The following is a 20,560-nucleotide window of genomic DNA, read 5'->3' as shown; positions in this document are numbered from 1 at the left end:
TTTTTCATTATTCTTTTTGCTGTGAATATTTATTACTTATTTTTATGGACAATAAGTTATGTTAGCAAAGATTTGACGTATGGCAAAACGATAGACACATATTCATTACATAACTGTAGACCAGCATTACATACACACGTAGATATCCATGGAGATGTAGAGCTGCAGATAGGCACAACAAAAAGCCTGCAACAAAAAGACTTCAAAAACAAACAAGATTTCAGCCAAAAGGCCTTCTTCTAAAGTAGGCAACACAAGGACATTTACACAAGCACAGCTCACACAACACACATCACCACTGGCTCTGGCTGCCGAGGCCAGACAGGAAGCAACTGCACGTGATGGTAGAAGCAATTTGAATGGGGGTGGGGGGTAAGGAGGAGGCTGGAGTGGGGATGGGGAGGGATAGCAGGGTAGGAGTCGTGCCTGTGGGAGCATACAGGGAGGTTGTGGGGACCAGTTAGGGCAGGTGGTTTGAAGGGAGATCGGGAGAGGGGGGCATGGGAGAGGAGAGAGTTAAAAAGGCTGTTTTTGCATTGGTGGAATAGAAGGCTGTGTAATGCTGGAGTGGGAGCAGGGGAGGGGATAGGTGGGTGAAGGACAGTGACTGACAAGCATTGAGGCCAGGGGGTTACGGGATCATAGCATACATTATAGGAAGAGTTCCCTTGTGCACAATTCAGAAAAGCTGCTGTTGGGAGGAAGGATCCAGATGGTGCGGCTATGAGGCAGTCGTTGCAGAATGCCAGCATCTGGTTCTGTTCAGTGCAGCCGGAGATAGCAGTCATGTGTAAGATGTGCTTACATGTGTCAGTGTGTGTGTATTTTTTTCTTTTTTGAAGAGGGCTTTTTCTGGAAGCTTAGTGTGTAACAGTCTTTTAATTGTGCCTGTTTGCAACTCAAGGTGTCATCTTTACGGTGAGTAGCAATCTGTCCTTTTCATTATTGTGGATATTCCAACCGTGACATTTCAGTGTTTCATTAAATTTCTTATATGACTTTACAGTATCTTCCTTGTTTCACAGATGCGAAGCTATTTTGAAAGATATGGAACTTTGATATTGGATTACAAGCGACTAAACTGTGTTGAAACAGTTCCTATTTCTGACTTCAACGCTATGACTTCTTTATGTAAGCTACTTGAATGTTTAGCCACAAAAGAAAATGGAATTAATCCAGCAGATGAAGACAACTTTCCACTGATGGTCAAACTGTGGTTTCTGTTTTGGTATGATGATTTTTCTATTGTTTCATATCAGGTTTAGTCATCAGGTCTTAATGAAAAATAATTGAACATTTAAGTTAAAATTATTGCCTTTGCCCTCTGTGCACAAGAAAATTGAACTTTGTGCTTCCAGATAAGATTTTTCCCTTAGATATATAACATGATTAATTTTGTCTAGAAAGAAAAAAATAATAATAACAGGGGTAATATTTTTTTTTTAAATTTGTGTAAGTGAATGACATGGTAAACTTATTTTATAATTAATCCCATCCTATTTGTAGCTGATGTGAGTAATACAATTCACACACAAACTAGGGGTTCTGAATGTAACAAATTCTTGCTGACCACAATTGTAAATTTTGTATAAAATGTAGGGGAGTGGTGGTCCAACAGCCAAATGTGTAAATGCCCACATTGATACCAGTGTCGCCAGATTTGAACGTGGGTTCTCTGCTGGGGGAGGAAGAGAATGGCTCCTGATGACAGAATAACAATATTTATTGATCTACTGCAATAGATTGGTTGTGGGTTCTCTGGGCGAGGTCTACTTCCACTCATAATGTTCTCGGAGGAAACGGAGGTGACAGACCGGCGGACGTTCACATGTGTGCCCACTGCTGCGTCTGAAGCTCCCCTTGTGTCACTCGAATGTGCTGCCTCAGTTCTAATTAAATGGTTTTGAACTCTCTGACAATACTGGACTTGTACCATATTTACACAGTTCACTTCCTTTGAGACTGTGGCTTGTCACTACTAATTACTTTACAGTTCTCCCATTTATTGCACAATTGTTCCTTATGGCCCTTTGAATGCACAACGTCTTTGCCTTCATGATTGTTCACTCATTGCACTGCCTTGTCGGGGGGGGGGGTCATTCTGATTGGTTCGAACCCGTAGCCTGAAGGATTGGAGGGATGGAATTTGGGCAACTCTTCTCTTGAACAAGAAATACATTACTCCAATCACCACAAGAAATACACAAACAGCTGATGTTGGTGAACCAATGACTAACAATTGCTGCTGCTGCTTACTTCTGTAGCTTTTGACCTTCATGGCAACACAACCATGTTGGGTGTCAATCAGCTGATCCAGAGAAGTGAGCAAGTGCTCATCAATGGAATAGTTAAGAAACGAAAGTTGTTTGGGGATGGTGGGTGAGTGTGTGTGTGGGGGTGGGGTTGGTGGTGGGGGTTGGGGGGAGGGTGGGGGGGGGGGGCAAAACTGAGGAAGGTAGGTCAGGTACATAAATTAAAAAATGGACCATGCTGATTGCTACGGTTCCCGTTATCGTAGCTGGTAAGCAAAAAGAAAATACTAATGTCAGTCCTGCATCCTAGGTCTTAGCATATACTGATGATTCACCATATTATCCTGCTTCCTTCACTTTGGTTTTTCCTGTTTCTCCTCCTTGTCTGCTGTTCCTCTGCCCCCTTCTATGGAAACTGAGGTCACGTGACGCAAATTGTCCGTATCCTCCTTATACAGCCAAATTCGGCTTACATGGATTATCGAAGAGTGGCTGGGGAGCTGCAGTTTAACATTAACTGGCCACATCATCTCTATTATGTGGAAGGCCCATTATACTGTGACACAAACCTTTTTGTTTTCCTCCTCGGCTCATAAGGATTCATTAACATAATCACTGACCTACATGGTACATAGGAAACACTACTTTCGCATCATGCGCCCTTTCCTGTTTATCGAAGTCCTTTGTATTCAGTTTTTGCTCTTGTCTCCTGATAAGATTCACTCTCTTAACAAAGGACTTGACTGATGAGATGTCTCTTTCCAGTGGGGCTTTGCAAAACTCAAAGGGCAGTGGCATCTTGGACCCAAAAATTACTTCATCTGGGGATAACTCTGTGCTCTGGTGAACTCTCTAGTTGTATGCAGCTATGGTGTAAGCCAATAGGATATCCCAATTGTCATGCTGGGAATTTATGTGAAAACTCAACATTTTCATAGTTTCCCTGTGGACTCATTCTGTGCAACCATTAGCCTGAGGATGCAGAGTGCCTGTCCATAACTTTTTAATGTGCAACAACCGGCATAACTGCTGTATTAATTCTGACATAATTTTGTGCCCTGATCCATGATTATGGTTTCAGATGTCCCAAAATAAAGTTGTGGCTTGCTGGTCCAGTAAAGTTATCATGGAAATGTACTGAGAAAAATGGTCAATAATGGCTAATATGTAACAATTCCCTGCTGGTGTTTGTGCTGGAGGTCCCAGGATGTCCAGTCCTACCATTTGGAAGGGTTTATCAGCTTCCAGTAACTTCTGTAGTTGAATTTTCTGATGGCTAAGCTCTGCTTTTTGAGCATATGGAACACAATTTTTCACGTAATGGTCCACGTCCTAGCTACACGTCATCCACCAATAATCCTGCAGTACCCTTCTCTCTGTTGCTCTTCAACCTGAATGTCATGCTAAAATCGAATCACGCGCTTGCTTCAACAATTCATCATGCAAACTGTGTGGTACTACTAACTGTGGCCCATTTCACATCATGCAATACAGTACTCCATCCTCAGTGCAGAACGGCTGCTGTTTAACAAATTGCTTACAGTCTGGGTCAGCATTTTGTGCTGCCATCCATTCAGTTTCATCAATGCCTGCGCATTCCATATTGCATACCTTATGGGTGACTCCATCCGCTCCCGGCTAATGTACCACCTCGTAATCGAAATCACTTAACCACAAGACCCATCTCAATAATTTACTCATTGGATCTTTAAGTGCTAAAAGCCACTTAAGAACTGTATTATCAGTCACCACTTTAAATCATATATCATAAAGGCAACAACAAAAGTATCCAATTCCAAAAATCACTGCGAGGATTGCCTTCTCCATAGTGGAATAATTTCATTCAGCGTTATTGAGCTGCCATAAAGCATATGCAATAGGGTGTTCCTGTCCATCTATTTCCTGACTCAAAATAACTCCTAGCACAAAATTGCTCAAATCACAAGAAAGAATAAATGGTTTTTTAAAATCCAGATAGACCAAGATGAGGCTAGATGTCAACAGTTCTTTTAACTTCTGGAATGCCACCTCACACTCAGCTGTCCCATGAAACTTCACTGCTTTCTATAGCTATTGCGTGAGATGTCTTGCAATTTCTACACATTTCGGAACACATCTGTGGTAAAAATTCACAAACCCCAAATAAGACTGTGTTTTCTTTGTCTTGATGGGTGTTGAAAAATTTTGTAGGGCATCAACTACCTTTGGACTGGTACAAATTCTATCCTGCCATATAACACAACCCAAATACTGAATTTCTAGTAATAGAAAATGACATTTCTCTAAACTCAATGTTAACTGTGCTGCGCAGACGATCAAACCGTGTAACTTTAAGTCCAAAAGACATGCGGCAAAACTCTAAATGTCCAGTTGACGCTGAGAACGCAGTTTCCGGTCAGTCCTTCGGTGTTGTTTCCAGCTGATGGTAACCAATGCGCATATCCAGTGTTGTAAAGTTCCGACACTGACCCAAGTTGTCCAATGTCTCTGTTATATTAGGCATAGGATATGCATCCGACTCTGTTTTCTGGTTGAGGAACTGGTAGTTACTATAGAAACGGTATGCTTTGCCACCATCCGGTGATTTTTTGCTTACAGTTATAGTGGGAGCAGACCAGAGACTACAGCTAGGTTCTTATGATGCCATCTTAAGTTATTGATCTATAAACTCTTCCATAATTGGCTGTAAATGCATGGGAACTCAATGGTGCTGAACAAGCAGTGTTGCGGGTAATGGACCGGATGGAGTAAACAATTCCACAAATTCACTCAACAATTCTTCCTCTAATGCTCTATCCTGTTTTCCCAGGTGTGCTACCTTACTCATTACCACTGACCAGTCAGCAGACCTTTCCAGCATTATGTTGTTTGCTGTAAAATCACAGTCTAGTTCGTCCTCATGTAACACTTCTAAATTCGTAGTTAGGGTACCCTGTGACAACTTTACTTTCTCGCAGCCAAAATTATCAATACTGACAGGCACTACCCTCATGCCATCTACCTCCTGAACGTTGGACATGCAATGTCGTATAAAACAACTAAAAGCATCTAATACTTAGTTATCCACCAAAGGTTCAACAATATGCAACAAGTTCACTGACAGGCCAGTACCAACATCAATCCAGACTATCTTTCCTGTGCCTTTCAGTATGTGATCCCATGAATTGACCATAAGGGACCTTGTACACAGTTTAATTGGTTTCCCCTAGCCATGGGGTAGACCTTGTGACAGTGAAGCTATTCCAGATGCAGAGCCTAGCTTTTAGGTGAAACAAAGTTCCATCCAGCTCTACCGTGTGTCATACCAGGTCAATTATGGTGCGATGTGCAACCAGGAAATCAAGTCTGAGGATCACATCATACGTACCTCCAACTACAGGAAGAACTTGTGCATCTACTTGGAAGTTAACCTCTCCCACGTGTTTCAATACTTCAGCACCGAGTGAATTTACACATCCTCCAACTACACCACGTAACATCCAATGTGGCACACTTAACCTGTTTGCCCCAAATACTCACTTACTTGCAACTGATACCCGAGAACCAGTATACGACAACATTTTACATAATTTTTCCTTCGCATAGCCAGACAGAAAAAAGTCTGCCACTGCTTTCTTTAAAGTGCTAACTCTTACTGGGAGCATGGCATAGTCGACACTGCCTTCTGCACCATTTAACTGCTGCCCGTAAGTTGTACCCTGCAACTGAAACTTCTGTTGTTGCTGATTCCTGTTATGACTTTGCCAGTCTGAGTGGTGAAATTCCTTACAATAAGTGCAGTGTTGCTGTCTGCAATCTCTTTGTACATGCCCATTTTGCCCACACCAAAAACAATTTATGCCTGTACTAAACACTGACAGATGTTCGCATGACCTAGCCAGTGACTCAGTTTCCTCTAACGATAGTGCAGCATCCACTGCTTCACTCAAATACTTAGGAAATTCCAAACAAACCTTTATTGACATATCCAGTAGTAACCCCCTCAAAAGTGAATCAAGAGCCCTCTGCTCTGCTTCCCTCAAAATACTGAGTTAACCCTACCATCACCCATGAGCTCGTAGGTACGTACATTGATTTTATGAATATGGTTGGCGAAACTTCCAGATGATTCATCTTGCTTACGAGAAACCCTGTGAAGTTGTCACCAACAATATCTTGCAATGTTCTTCTTCCAATATCTCTCTATTAATCTTTCCTGAAAATACTCAAAATTTTTAGCCTCCCTCAGATTCTCATTGCACATAACATGTGCTCTAGCATTTCTCATTAACTTCAATCTAGCAACACTTAAAAATTCTCCTTGTTTCATCCCCCCAATTTGGCAGCTGTAGCCAAATTGTCAAAAAGGATAAAAATAGCCTTCCCCTGTTTCCCTGGAAATGGGATAACCAATGCCGCAGAAGTGCCATCAAGGGTGGGTGGGTTGGGATGTGACTGATTCCTCTCTATGGCTCTGAGCTCATGTACCTCTGTCTGTAATGTCTCTACCTGATCTCTAAGTTGCTCGATAACCTCAGTGGCTGAAAGTTCCTTTGCCATGACTTTCCATTCTGGATTTTCCATTGTTTGATTTTAAGTCTTAACTCCATGAGATCCATCCTCCATGATGCCTCAGCAGTCTTCCTGACACCAGTGTTAACGGCCACATCTGATACCAGTGTAAACGGGTTGTGTTAACAGGCACAGGACTCTACTACCTGTCGCCAGATTCAAACATGGGTTCTCTGCTGGACGTGAGGAAGAGAATGGTGAGGGTGTGTCCATGGATGCTCCTGATGAAAGAATAACAACAACTATTGATCAACGGCAATATATTGGTCGTGAACCCTCTGGGTGAGGTTTGCTTCCACTTGTAATATTCTTGGCGGGCACGGAGATGACTGGTGGACATTCACACATGCGCCAACTTCTGTATCTGAAGCTGTGCTGGCATGACTTGAAACTGCTGCCTCGACAGCAACAGCCTTTCATGGACTTACTGTGGCAGCTAGAACCATGCGCCATGGGCCTCTATTGTGCTGGTGGCTGACGGATGTGGCAGCGGGACAGGTCAGTGCCCTGTCTCCATGGACAACCGCGACAGCGGCTGTCTGGCGTTGGCAGGCCAGGGTCCCTGGCTCCTGCCCTGCTCTTGGCAGTAGTGGTGCCACCATCCCAGGACAATGGTGGCTGCGTTACCACAAAGCACTCCAAGCAATGACTCTCATGACAGATGGCTGCCTGTTGATGGTGTCTGACGACAGTTACGGCAGTGGCATCACTGTGGCGCCTTTTTAGCAGTGACATGCATTATGACAATGATTGTGATGGCAGTAAAAACTCTGAACTGGTGGCAGCAGTAAGTGCCTTACACTCTGTGTCACTCTAACACCTCACAGTGGATGATGTTGTCAAGCTGGCAACCCGTCTTTAAATACAACTGTTGTTCTTTTGCAGTATGTCAGTGGAATATTTTGGTGTTGCTCGACTTGCATAACTGACCGGATTACTGCCCTCACTGTCAACACCCTGGCATGTGGTGGGCTGCGTCTAGCAACTTCATCTGCTGTGCAGCACAGTGGCTGTTGACACAGTGCTCTCCTTTGTGTTACTGAACTCGCTGCTGAATTATGTCATGGTATTGTAGCACTGAACTGTGCAACCGAATGTAACACACATGCAACTTCTAGCTCCAAATATTCCTTCACATTTTGACAAACTTTATTACTGCAAAACTGCTACTTTTAACTAACACTCTCTTCTTTCGACTCTCTACAAATGCGAAATTTAAGGTGATACAAAAAATCTTGAAGAGCATGCACAAGAAACACAATAAATTGATTAGTATGGAATAGGTAGAGAAGCTCTCTGTTGTGGTTGTCCTTTGTTGTTGGTATCCTAAAGTTTACTAGAAATTTCAGCAGTTTACTTTCAGTAAAGGAAACATAGTAATCATTGATAAACAGAGACATTTTTGGCATAATTAGATGTTACCCATAAAAACCTTTACAGAATATAAGTTGATGAAAACAATAAATATTTTTAAAAAAGTAGTTGATGAATCATAATAAGATTGGTGACATCAGTGATGTAAATGTGGCAAAGGAAGTTCTGGGACAATGTAAATAATTTAGGATTAATTCTTTGCACTCCGTAAGGCAGACACAGGGTGGCTCCACGCACTCTTTTTAAATCACCTCTGCCTGGGTGGCGAGCATGCCACATAGAGTTGCACAGTCTCTTTGTGGAAATAATGAGGCTGCTGACCGACAGGTAGGATATACATTAAAACAAAAAGTGTGCTTTTATTCAGATGTATTTCCAAAACATTACTGTACAAAGCTTTTCAATGTACAGTATTTTTTGGAACACTCATCATGGTGGAGAGCTGGGTTTCATGTTTATGTTTTGCAATAATATACAGCTTCATCTGCCACCTTTCTTTTTTCTGTCTGAACACACTGCGCAATTCTTATGCTTGCTCCCAGGAAGCTTGTTGATAATGTGCAATTGTCCACTCAAGCATTCTTCATAGTCAGAAGGTGAGTGATGTCCTCGTTTATGCCCTGGATTTCTTTCCACACGAACTAAGTCTCTTATAACATTTTTATGGAATACTTTGTGAGACCATTTTTTCAAGTTGTTTACTCACAGTAATTCTTGTATACCAAATAGCTGATAACAAGTCCTACCTCCAACAGCCAAATGTACAGTTTTAGCTGCCACTTTAGATTTTTCATTAGAAAACCATAACTGGAAGGAAAATGATCAGATCAATCAACTCCACCCATCTTCGAAGTATTATCAATAATCACACTTGGTTTCATTATTTCTTCCTTTTCCTTTCTATAAGTGGCACTGAGTTATTTGATTTTGTAGAAAGCATGAGAACAGTTTGTTTATCTTGCCATGCCAGAACCATCATTTTGTTATTGTGGAGGCATTTTATTTCTTGCTTCTTCAGAGGCAGAACTCATTTTTTTACTGCAGCTGAAAAGTTTTTGCGATTGTCATTAAAGCAAAGACGTTTTTCGTCATGGCGAGATCTATTTAGGAAATTTTGGCCACCAACTTTCTCTTCCGAATGCGAAAATATTTTGTTGAGCCCAACCTACATAGGTAGGAATGATCATCAAAATAAAATAAGAGAAATCAGAGCTTGAACAGAAAGGTTTAGGTGTTCGTTTTTCTGGCGCGCTGTTCGGCAGTGGAATGGTAGAGAGATAGTATGATTGTGGTTCGATGAACCCTCTGCCAAGCATTTAAATGTGAATTGCAGAGTAATCATGTAGATGTAGATGGCCTGGATCATTCCTGTTTCAACAGTTCGTCAGCTAATGCAACACTTGTAATTCTTGTATACCAAATAGCTGATAACAAGTCCTACCTCCAACAGCCAAATGTACAGTTTTAGCTGCCACTTTAGATTTTTCATTAGAAAACCATAACTGGAAGGAAAATGATCAGATCAATCAACTCCACCCATCTTCGAAGTATTATCAATAATCACACTTGGTTTCATTATTTCTTCCTTTTCCTTTCTATAAGTGGCACTGAGTTATTTGATTTTGTAGAAAGCATGAGAACAGTTTGTTTATCTTGCCATGCCAGAACCATCATTTTGTTATTGTGGAGGCATTTTATTTCTTGCTTCTTCAGAGGCAGAACTCATTTTTTTACTGCAGCTGAAAAGTTTTTGCGATTGTCATTAAAGCAAAGACGTTTTTCGTCATGGCGAGATCTATTTAGGAAATTTTGGCCACCAACTTTCTCTTCCGAATGCGAAAATATTTTGTTGAGCCCAACCTACATAGGTAGGAATGATCATCAAAATAAAATAAGAGAAATCAGAGCTTGAACAGAAAGGTTTAGGTGTTCGTTTTTCTGGCGCGCTGTTCGGCAGTGGAATGGTAGAGAGATAGTATGATTGTGGTTCGATGAACCCTCTGCCAAGCATTTAAATGTGAATTGCAGAGTAATCATGTAGATGTAGATGGCCTGGATCATTCCTGTTTCAACAGTTCGTCAGCTAATGCAACACTTGTAATTCTTGTATACCAAATAGCTGATAACAAGTCCTACCTCCAACAGCCAAATGTACAGTTTTAGCTGCCACTTTAGATTTTTCATTAGAAAACCATAACTGGAAGGAAAATGATCAGATCAATCAACTCCACCCATCTTCGAAGTATTATCAATAATCACACTTGGTTTCATTATTTCTTCCTTTTCCTTTCTATAAGTGGCACTGAGTTATTTGATTTTGTAGAAAGCATGAGAACAGTTTGTTTATCTTGCCATGCCAGAACCATCATTTTGTTATTGTGGAGGCATTTTATTTCTTGCTTCTTCAGAGGCAGAACTCATTTTTTTACTGCAGCTGAAAAGTTTTTGCGATTGTCATTAAAGCAAAGACGTTTTTCGTCATGGCGAGATCTATTTAGGAAATTTTGGCCACCAACTTTCTCTTCCGAATGCGAAAATATTTTGTTGAGCCCAACCTACATAGGTAGGAATGATCATCAAAATAAAATAAGAGAAATCAGAGCTTGAACAGAAAGGTTTAGGTGTTCGTTTTTCTGGCGCGCTGTTCGGCAGTGGAATGGTAGAGAGATAGTATGATTGTGGTTCGATGAACCCTCTGCCAAGCATTTAAATGTGAATTGCAGAGTAATCATGTAGATGTAGATGGCCTGGATCATTCCTGTTTCAACAGTTCGTCAGCTAATGCAACACTTGTATAAAAATGGTCAGTGCCACAAATGATACCCTGATTGCCCTGTAGCATTTCTGATATTAGCCAGCAATTGAAGAACTATTCTCTCAGAAAAATTCAAGTCTGGACAATCAGTGACTGATGTTACAATGCCAAAATAGGATATCAAATTGCAAATATAACAGTTTGATGAATCCAAAATCACATAAACTCTTAGCCGCCATTTCGTTGATTTTTGAGGACTGTACGTTTCGAATAACACATGACCCGCGAATGATACTGTAGATTCCTCAGCAGCTAAATATCTATATGGTCTATAAATTTTGAGGAACTTGTGAGACAAGTAATCCAACACATTCTTCGGTTTACTCAGACGTGACTGAACCTGAGTGTTGACATGTGTAGCACTCTCTCGATTAGAAAAATAAAGTGCCCAGAAAATGTGCATAAATCATCTATAAATAAAATAGTCTGAATAGAATCAAACAAAGGAAAATCCAGAATGGAATGTAACGATATTAGAGAAGGAAAGTTGCTACTCACCATATAGCAGAGATGCTGAGTCACAATAGGCACAACAAAAAGATTCACACAATTATAGCTTTTGGCCATTAAGGCCTTTGTCAGCAACAGACACACATACACACATGCACTCACACACTCACGCAAATGCAAGTTGCACACACGTCACTTGCACAGACGTGAATCTTCTGTTGAATCACAGTTTTCGTCATCATGATCTTCACTAGAATTTTTAGAAATGAACCTCTCCATCATCAAGATCACTCTCACTATCATTGTCACTTAGAGATTCCTCTAAAAGTTGTAAAATCTCTTCCTCAGAAAGAACTGAACATGAGGAAGTGGCCATTGTGAGCGCGCATTCTCAAATGTAATAATTCCAACATTCCTTTCTACCCAACTGCAAAAGTTGGACACTGAGCTAAAACAGGTTACCCTAGATGGCAGCATTAAGCACCATTGATGGCTAGTACTGTCAGAACTGAGAATTCACCATGTGAGAGCCATGAAAGACCATGCTGAACGAGGCTCAACATTGGAGCGGAAAATGAAATTCACAATGTTGAGTGCTGCTCGATGTTGGAGTCGAAAGCGTTAAAGGTAACAACTGAATAATAGGGGTCCTGAGTCATCAACAGCCAACTTCAGTAGCTTTCAGACAAATCCTTTTTCCAAGCTGGAGTATGTACACACACACACATCTGCCCAGTTACATTGTGCTGGCTGAATAAAGAGTGCTGGAGCTGCAGAATAAGCCTGTGATAGGACTGGATTAGGACATGCTGGGTGGATGAATCAGACAAGTCTTGTACCTGGGTCTTCCACGGGGAAATACCCATGTGGCAAGATTTTGGAGTGTGTGCAGGATAAGGAGGGACCAGGATATTGCTTAGACTGAGTAGTGGAATACCATTTTAGGAGGGATGAGTAGGATGTTCCTCATATGGGCACAGTAATAGATACACAAAGAATTGGCAGAATATATGGTTGATTTGTTCCATTCCAGAATGATATTATGTGATGAGGTGTGAGTTCCTTTGTGACTGGTTCTTGTGGGTGGTTGTAGGATTATGGGTGTTTCAGGATATGCTTTGGGAAATATGTCTGTTGATTAGGTTTGGGGGACAGTGTGTGCCTGTGAAGGCCTTAGTGAGACCTTCTGCATACTGAGCAAGAGAATATTTGTCACTGCAGATGTGTTGTCCAATGGTGGCCGGACTATATGGGAGTGATTGTTTGGTATGGAATGGAAGACAGTTTTCAGAATGCAGGTATTGTTGATGGTTAGTGAACACGACATGGAGTGAAGTATGATCTTTCTCAGCCCAGTGTGCTGGCTCTTTGGACTTCGATGTCCACCTCTCTGATGGCCCAGTCCATACTTCTGTCCATATCAAGCCCGCTAAACATCAACAGTACCTGCATTTTGACAGCTCACATCACTTCCAAATCAAACAGTCACTCCCATATACACTGAAGCACCAAAGAAACTGATATAGGCGTGCATATTCAAATACAGAGATATGTAAACAGGCAGAATATGGCACTGCAGTCGGCAACACCTATGTAAGACAACAAGTGTCTGGTGCAGTTGTTAGATCGGTTGCTGCTCTGACAGTGGCAGGTTATCAAGATTTAAGGAAGTTTGAAAGTGGTGTTGTAGTTGGTGCATGAGTGATGGGACACAGAATCTCCGATGTAGCGATGATGTGTATATTTTCCCATGCAACCATTTCACAAGTGTGCCGTGAATACCAGGAATCCAGTAAACCGTCAAATCTTCAACATCGCTGCAGCTTGAAAAACATCCTGCAAGAATGGGACCAACGATGACTGAAGAGAGTCATTCAAAGTGACAGACAAATGTCAGCATACAAACTGTTCAACAAAACACCATTGATATGGACTTTTGCAGTCAAAGGCCATTCGTCTACCCTTGATGACTGCATAACCCAAAGCTTTACACCTTGCCTGGGCCCATGAACACCAACATTGCACTGTTGATGAGTGGAAACATGTTGCCTGGTCAGACGAGTTGTGTTTCAAACTGTATTGAGCATATGGACGTATACTGGTATGGAGACAACCTCATGAATCCATGGACCTTGCATATCAGGAGGGGACTGTTTGAGCTGGTGGAGGCGGTCTAATGGTGTGGGGCATGTACAGTAAGAGTGATGTGGGACGGCTGATATGCTGAAATATGACTCCGACAGGTGACATGTAAATAAGCATCCTGTCTGATCATCTGCATCCATTCATGTCTGTTATGCATTCCGACAGACTTGGGAAATTCCAGCAGGACAAAGTGTCACTTCACATGTCCATAATTGCTACAAAGTGGCTCCAGGAACACTCATCCAAATTTAAACAGTTCTGCTGGCCACCAAACTCCCCAGACATGAACATTATTGAGCATATCTGGGATGCCTTGCAATGTGCCGTTCAGAAGAGATCTCTCCCCCCTCGTGATCTTACTGATTCATGATGTCAGTTCCCTCCAGCACTATTTTAGACATTAGTCTAATCCATGCCACATTATGTTGTGGCACTTCTGCATGCTCACAGGGGCCCTACATAATATTAGGCCCATGTACCAGTTTCTTTGGCTCTCCCGTGTAGTGTGGCCAGCAAATGGCCCATGTAGTCTACAGTGATGAGAGCTATCTTGACAAGTATTCTGAAGATCTTGCTAAGGCATTCAGTGACAAAGTGACAAGCACTATTTCCCGAACCTAGTTTCCAATAGATTTCCCACTCCACCTTATTTATACACTCCAATAATTCTCCCACTGCCAGCAAGAACCAGCCGATAAAGAGCACCCCCTCAGTAACATCCCAGACTGGAATAACTGAACCATGTCCTCCACTCAGGCTTCAACTGTCTAGAATCGTGCCTGGAAATGAGAAACATTGTACTCACTACCTTTTCCACCCCTTTTGATGTGGTATTTCACAATCCACCCGATCTAAGCACTGCCTATGTCCATCCCTGAGCCACACATATTCCAAACCCTTTTCCCTATAGCTTATATATCTGTGGAAGAGCGGGTACAAGACCTATCTGATTCACTCACCCAGAACATCCTACTCATCCCAACACAGGTTTATCCTATCCCCTCAGTGGCATGGCCACCTGTGAAAGCAATCATGTCATATACCAACTCTACTGAAATTTCTGCGCCTCGTTTTATGTGACCGTAACCACCATCTGACTGTCCACCTGAATGAATGGCCACTGTCATACAGTGGCCAAGAGCAGACTTGGACACTCAATAGGGGAACACACTGCTGTACCATCTGGATCCATAACCTCACCACTAGGTTTTTTGAACAACTTACATGGGAGTTATTCTTCCAATATATACTTTGTTCATGTGATCCTGGCTGCAATCTCTGCTAACCCCCATCGCACAACCACCTCCACACTGCTCCAGGCCCCTCACTTTACTCACATGTCACCCATTCCCCTTTCCGACAGTCTCTCTCTTTTTCTGGTGTTACCCCCCATTCCCCTCCCCCTTATCATTGCCAATGTGCACTACACTGTCTAGTGTGCTTCCTTCCTATCATGTGCAGCTGCTGCCTCCCCCACCAGTAGTCCTGCACTTTACACCCAATATCTCCTTCAGAGCTGTCAAGAACCCTTCCCCACATCCTGTCTGCTCTTTCCTCTCACCCAGTATACCCAACACAACCTCTTACCCCAGTATACCACAGGACTACAGCCTCAGCATTGTTAATTCAGTTGGTGCTATGTAGCTGCATGTGTGTGTGTGTGTGTGTGTGTGTGTGTGTGTGTGTGTGTACTCCAGCGCGAAAAAGGATTTATCTGAAAGCTACCTGCATATGTGTGTGTGTGTGTGTGTGTGTGTGTGTGTGTGTGTGTGTGTGTGTGTGTGTGTACTCCAGTGCGGAAAAGGATTTATCTGAAAGCTAGCATAGTTTTCAATCTTGTTTGTATGCATGTCAACTGCTGTACACCTCTCATATGGTGAGTTGCTACCTCTACTCCTAATTTGTAAACGTCATTGATTATTTCATAGTTTAATGGTGTAAGCATAAAAAATCTGTTCCTCAAAACAGAGAAGTTTTGTTGAACTTTACTTGTAAACAAACGAAATAAGGACATCATTGGGGGGGGGGGGGGGGGGGGGGGGCGACACCTGGCTTGATGACAGGCTCACCGGACAAAATATTAGCCCTGGTCTCTTTACAGTTCTGTAGATGGTGTGGAAATGATATCAAACAGTAATTTCATTAATTTAATCTTATGGCATACCACATGTGCTGGCAAGCTGTCAGTTATTGAAGTCGTGAGCTTTGGCACGGCATGTGTTGAGCGACAGTGGGCAGCTACCATAACCACTGGTCAGGGACAGAGCGGCCACTTTGGAGAGTGAAAAGAGGAGCAGAAGCTGGGTTTTATGAGGATCTAAAGGGGTTAGGAGAAGACATTTGGCTTGAGAACCAGCAAAGGCACTTAGCATGGCAGATGTTGCAAAATGACAGATTATGGCTACCGAGCAATCCTCTGAAATTGAATGTATCCCAAGTCAGTGTCATCATAGTGTTAAGGTGTGTGCACTGAGACCTTAATATCATGTAGGCGAGAGTGTTTTCCATCCTGTATTTCCCATTGTTAGATACTATACCTAGGAACACATAATGTTTCTTGTTTGGTGTTTCAATCTAGTGACTGATTTTAGAATCACATGAAGCAATGTACACTAGAAACAGCTGTGAACAGTTTCCAACATTTTCTACTGTTTTTGTTGTAGTAATACATGAGGTTGTGTTTCATGCAGTGTTTGTACGTATTACAAGTTCTACATATTTAAGTTCTGTGTAATATATTAAAGCTACTTTGAGCGTATTGTTAATTCTTCAGTCACAGCATTTTATGGTTAGTAAAATTCTATATATTTAAACTAGTTACACACTGTGGCAGTAGCACAGCAGTATTTTACCACTTTGCACGTTGAAACGGAAGGTCTTTTAACCATGGAACACATTATAATTGCAAATGAACTGAGTTTCTTTAATGTCCTGACAAATTACTCTGTCTCAAAACTGGAAATTTCAATAGTTTCTACTTAAAGATATTTTTAACTTGTAGCTGGTTCTTGGTAGTACTTCCTCTTTACTTGATTTCACTTACTGAGTATTGGTATGTAGTTGAGTAATAATACAATGTTGAGAAGATTATACCAATTGCAACACTTTTAAATTGGAGTAGAATATTTGTCCCTAGGTACATGACCATGTTGTACCGTGGAACACTTTTTCGAAATTTGGAAAACCTTATTTTTTCAGAGTAGTTGTTACAATTTCTGAAAAAGACTGAAGCACACACTAAGCAAAAGCTCTCATTTAAAAATGGAATAAAAATAACTTCTATACAGGGTTGGTTGGTAGCAAAAGTATGAAAAGTGTTTCCAGGTATAAAACTCTTCCCTTCATAATAAAAATACAGAAGTTAAACTGACACTGTACATGAAAAATAATATGCACACACACACACACACACACACACACACAAACACACACACACACACACACACACACATATACAACCTTCCACATGGAATTAGTTAATGGTCGGTGTCACCAGAATATTCCCATAGTCCCAATAGTAAAATAATTTCAAAGTAAATAGTGGTTCTACTTAAGTTCTATGTGACTGGGGATGACAAATTGTGAAACTAAACAGGTGAATTAAATGACCTGAAAATCCAGAAAATCCACAGCATATGGTAACAAGATATATATACAAAACAGTTTGTTTTCCAAATATGTAAATACTCTGTTGAAAACTCAAATTTATATGTGTAAAGTAGTAAAGAGCATTTTTTTCTCATTTTATGGAAATGTAATAAAAAAACCATGGATGATGCTGAAACTGCAGCATAACATGTCTGGGAAATTAATAAAAAATTAAAAAATAAAATAACAAAGAAAATGAAAAATTGTGTTTTGCAAAAGGTGGCCCCTCTCCATAAACAAATCTATAGGACATTGTGTATGGTCTGAAAGGACTGGGAGAGAAAGATGCTTCTTTTAAAATATATTTTGTGTTTATGAATGATTTGTAAGTTACATGGTGGCCCATTTTATATTTTGTGTTGTTAGGATGAGGATTGCTTATAAGCATGCACAAATGGCCACTCCTCATCATTCTGTGCTGGACTGTCATTGAGATTGCTTGTATGCTGGAGTGGCGTTAGTGTGGTTACCACTTGTGATTTGAAAGGATTTTGGACCGCAAGTGACCATTCAAATACCTAAATTTTTGCTCGTACTTAGAATAATTTTAGACTGAATGGGGCTTAGAATCTGTGAGCAAATTGTAACTTTTTGTGTGTTAGGCGATGGACAGCTTTGAACAGTGTTTTATTCCAACAACATTTTGGAATTATTACTGGTTAGCCTGTTGTTACCTACTCATGATAATGTGAGTTTTGATGTACTGATCACCATATTGAACCTTATTTATATTGTGAGCTGGTGATTATTTCATGAATATTTTAATGGAATGGGACTCTGTTTTTCACGAACTATTGAGGTTTAATTAGTATTTGGGGAATCTGCTACTACTTAAATACACAAAGCACACAATCTTTATTGCAACTGATTTTTGTTGTTATATTATGCTTAAATGAAAATCTATTGGACTATCATTTATAACAACGAAAACAATCAGTTATTGATAGAATTATTTCATTGGATAGATAAAAAATCTGGTCACCATGCAGATATTTTAGAAGTGAGTGTGAGATAATAGAATTCTACCTATATAATAATGAGAACAGTTGAGAAGGTACTCTTGAGAAAAACTTTTGTCTTAGACTTGTAGAAGGGATGACATGTATTATTGTTCATGTTGAGACTGGACGTGGTGTTTAAGCCAACTTTCACTTGTATGAAAATTAGTTTGTTTCTAACATTTAGAGACAAGAGAGGCTTATGAAGCTGCATATACTTACATGAAGAATAAGATTTGTAATATGTCTGAAGTTCAAATATACGTTGTTAATTGAAGCAAATGAAATTAATATGTCTACTTATTTTTATAAGTACAGAGAGTCTAACCAGCAAGGAAAGTCGGCTGAGCATGTCAAGTAAGCCATCTCGTAAAAGAAGTGGAAGTTAGTATATTTACTTCACACTTAAATTGTCGTCCAAAGCCATTAGAATGTGGTGACACCAGTGAGGAAGGACTGAAGAAACAGGAATTCTAAGACCAAACAACAAGAAAATAAGCTGTTGTGGGTTGCCATAGCAACTAAACCAAATACAACAAAGAATCTACTATGAGACAATGGAACATGCTCAAGTATTCAACGGAGCAAAATTTTGAATTGAGAAATAGAGAAGAAGATTCCAGTGTGTTTCTCTAAGAAGAAATTTGCCTAGAACACTTCGATTAAGAAGATCCGGTATGGGAGTGTAGAGCTCTCATATACACCACAGGGACACAGATGCGGAAACCAACATCTGATGCCACCGGCACCAGTTGCTGTTCACAGGTGCTGAGCTATCTCCACATCCACTCACTGATGCATGCAGTGCAAATTCTCTACCAGGGGAGCGTAAAACAGAACTTTATTGTTTTAGTACAAAGTGGTACAAACTGTTCAGTGAACTTTATTAGGGTAGTTACCATACTTAAAATTAGTTAAATCTTACAAGATCTAAAGCTTGCAAGAATATGGATAACATACAACAAGTCGAGGAAACTCAAGAACCAGCTACGGCCATGAGAGTTAGTAAAGAAGTGCCAGACTGCACTGAGGTAGTAAACTTAATCAAAGCCCAAAGTGCAGCTTTAAATGCGACTAAGTGAAAAACTAGGTTCAGTATAGACTCAGTACATTCTCAATTAAATAACCAGAGTGAAACCTTAAGTAGGCAAGCGGCAAATATAGGTTTGTTAAATACCAAATTTGACTCACAAAACAAAAAATTTAGTTATCTATGCGAAGGTATGGATGCTTTAAAGACTGAATTCGACGCCTTAAGTAGAAAGGTAGAGAATTTAAAATTAGATTTAAAGAATGAATTGACTAGTTCCTTGACCATTCATGTAAACCAAGTGTTCACTGACTTGAGTCAGAAACAGAACTATATTTTCAGTATTTGACAAAAAGGTTAGAATTGAATATTGAAGACAAATATAATAGTGTAGAATTGGAGCTTAATGAAAAGTTAGGATCCTATGAAAATGTGTGCCATATTGAATTTAATTCTGTAAAACAAGGATTGAGTACTTTGAAAGAGAGTGTCGACAAGCAGGATAGTTTAAAGCCAATAATTCAGTTGCAAATTACAGGTGTTAATATACGAGTAGATAATGTGGGAAGGAACTTCAAAGAGAAATTAGTGAATCCTGATATCATAAATATAAGTAGTTTGAAGGAACAGGTTGAAGAAATTATAGATCAAAAAGTTACTGAGAGAGTAACATCCGGGGATGTATCTCCAGTTCTATCTTCTGAACTTAATGATACCAGGAAAGGTATAGATGACTTGTGGAAAGAATTCAAGCTTATCCAGGATAAAGTAGACAAAAGGGTTACTTCACCTAATGTGGTATTAACTAGTGAAGTGAAATGATGACTGATCTGCAATGTGTGGGGGGGGGGGGGGGGGGGGCTAATTCAGGATTATCAAGGCTAATTTCCTAAATTTAAGAGAGACAGGGATGTACATCTGACGCACTTTTTGAAAAGATTCAACCAAGGTTTGCCAAAGAATTTGGAAGATTCTAAAGAGATCGAATTTGCTGTGGGTTACCTGCTAGGAGAAGCCTCAGAATGGGGAACCGTGAATACTGAGAATTTTTCTTCTTGGGGAGATTTCCAAAAGAAGTTAAAATACTGGTCTGCTAGTGCACAAGAAAAAAGTTAATATCAGATCCATGGGACCCGGGCGAGTCATATATTCCTGGTGGGATGTTAACATTCTGAGTTAAAGGGTGCAGTGACAACTGTCGGATACCGAGTTGTTTTCGGTGTTTCTTCCAAAATAGTTTTCCTGCACTGAATTCCTTTAAAATCTTAAAATATTCTGTCATCTCTTCCTAACATCC

General features: G+C 40.6%; 1 protein-coding gene across 1 annotated transcript in view; it reads left to right on the top strand.

The window, feature by feature from the left end:
• The window catches only part of LOC126417162 (dynein axonemal heavy chain 2), a 959,377-nt gene that overhangs the window by 497,086 nt on the left and 441,731 nt on the right, over positions 1 to 20,560 (top strand). Inside the window, 1 exon segment of the mRNA XM_050085060.1 lies at positions 1,026 to 1,228. Coding sequence (XP_049941017.1) covers positions 1,026 to 1,228 — 203 coding nt within the window.

The sequence above is a fragment of the Schistocerca serialis genome, chromosome 8 (assembly GCF_023864345.2).
Source record: "Schistocerca serialis cubense isolate TAMUIC-IGC-003099 chromosome 8, iqSchSeri2.2, whole genome shotgun sequence".
Classification (NCBI taxonomy): domain Eukaryota; kingdom Metazoa; phylum Arthropoda; class Insecta; order Orthoptera; family Acrididae; genus Schistocerca; species Schistocerca serialis.
This window is presented reverse-complemented; position numbering and strand designations above follow the sequence as displayed.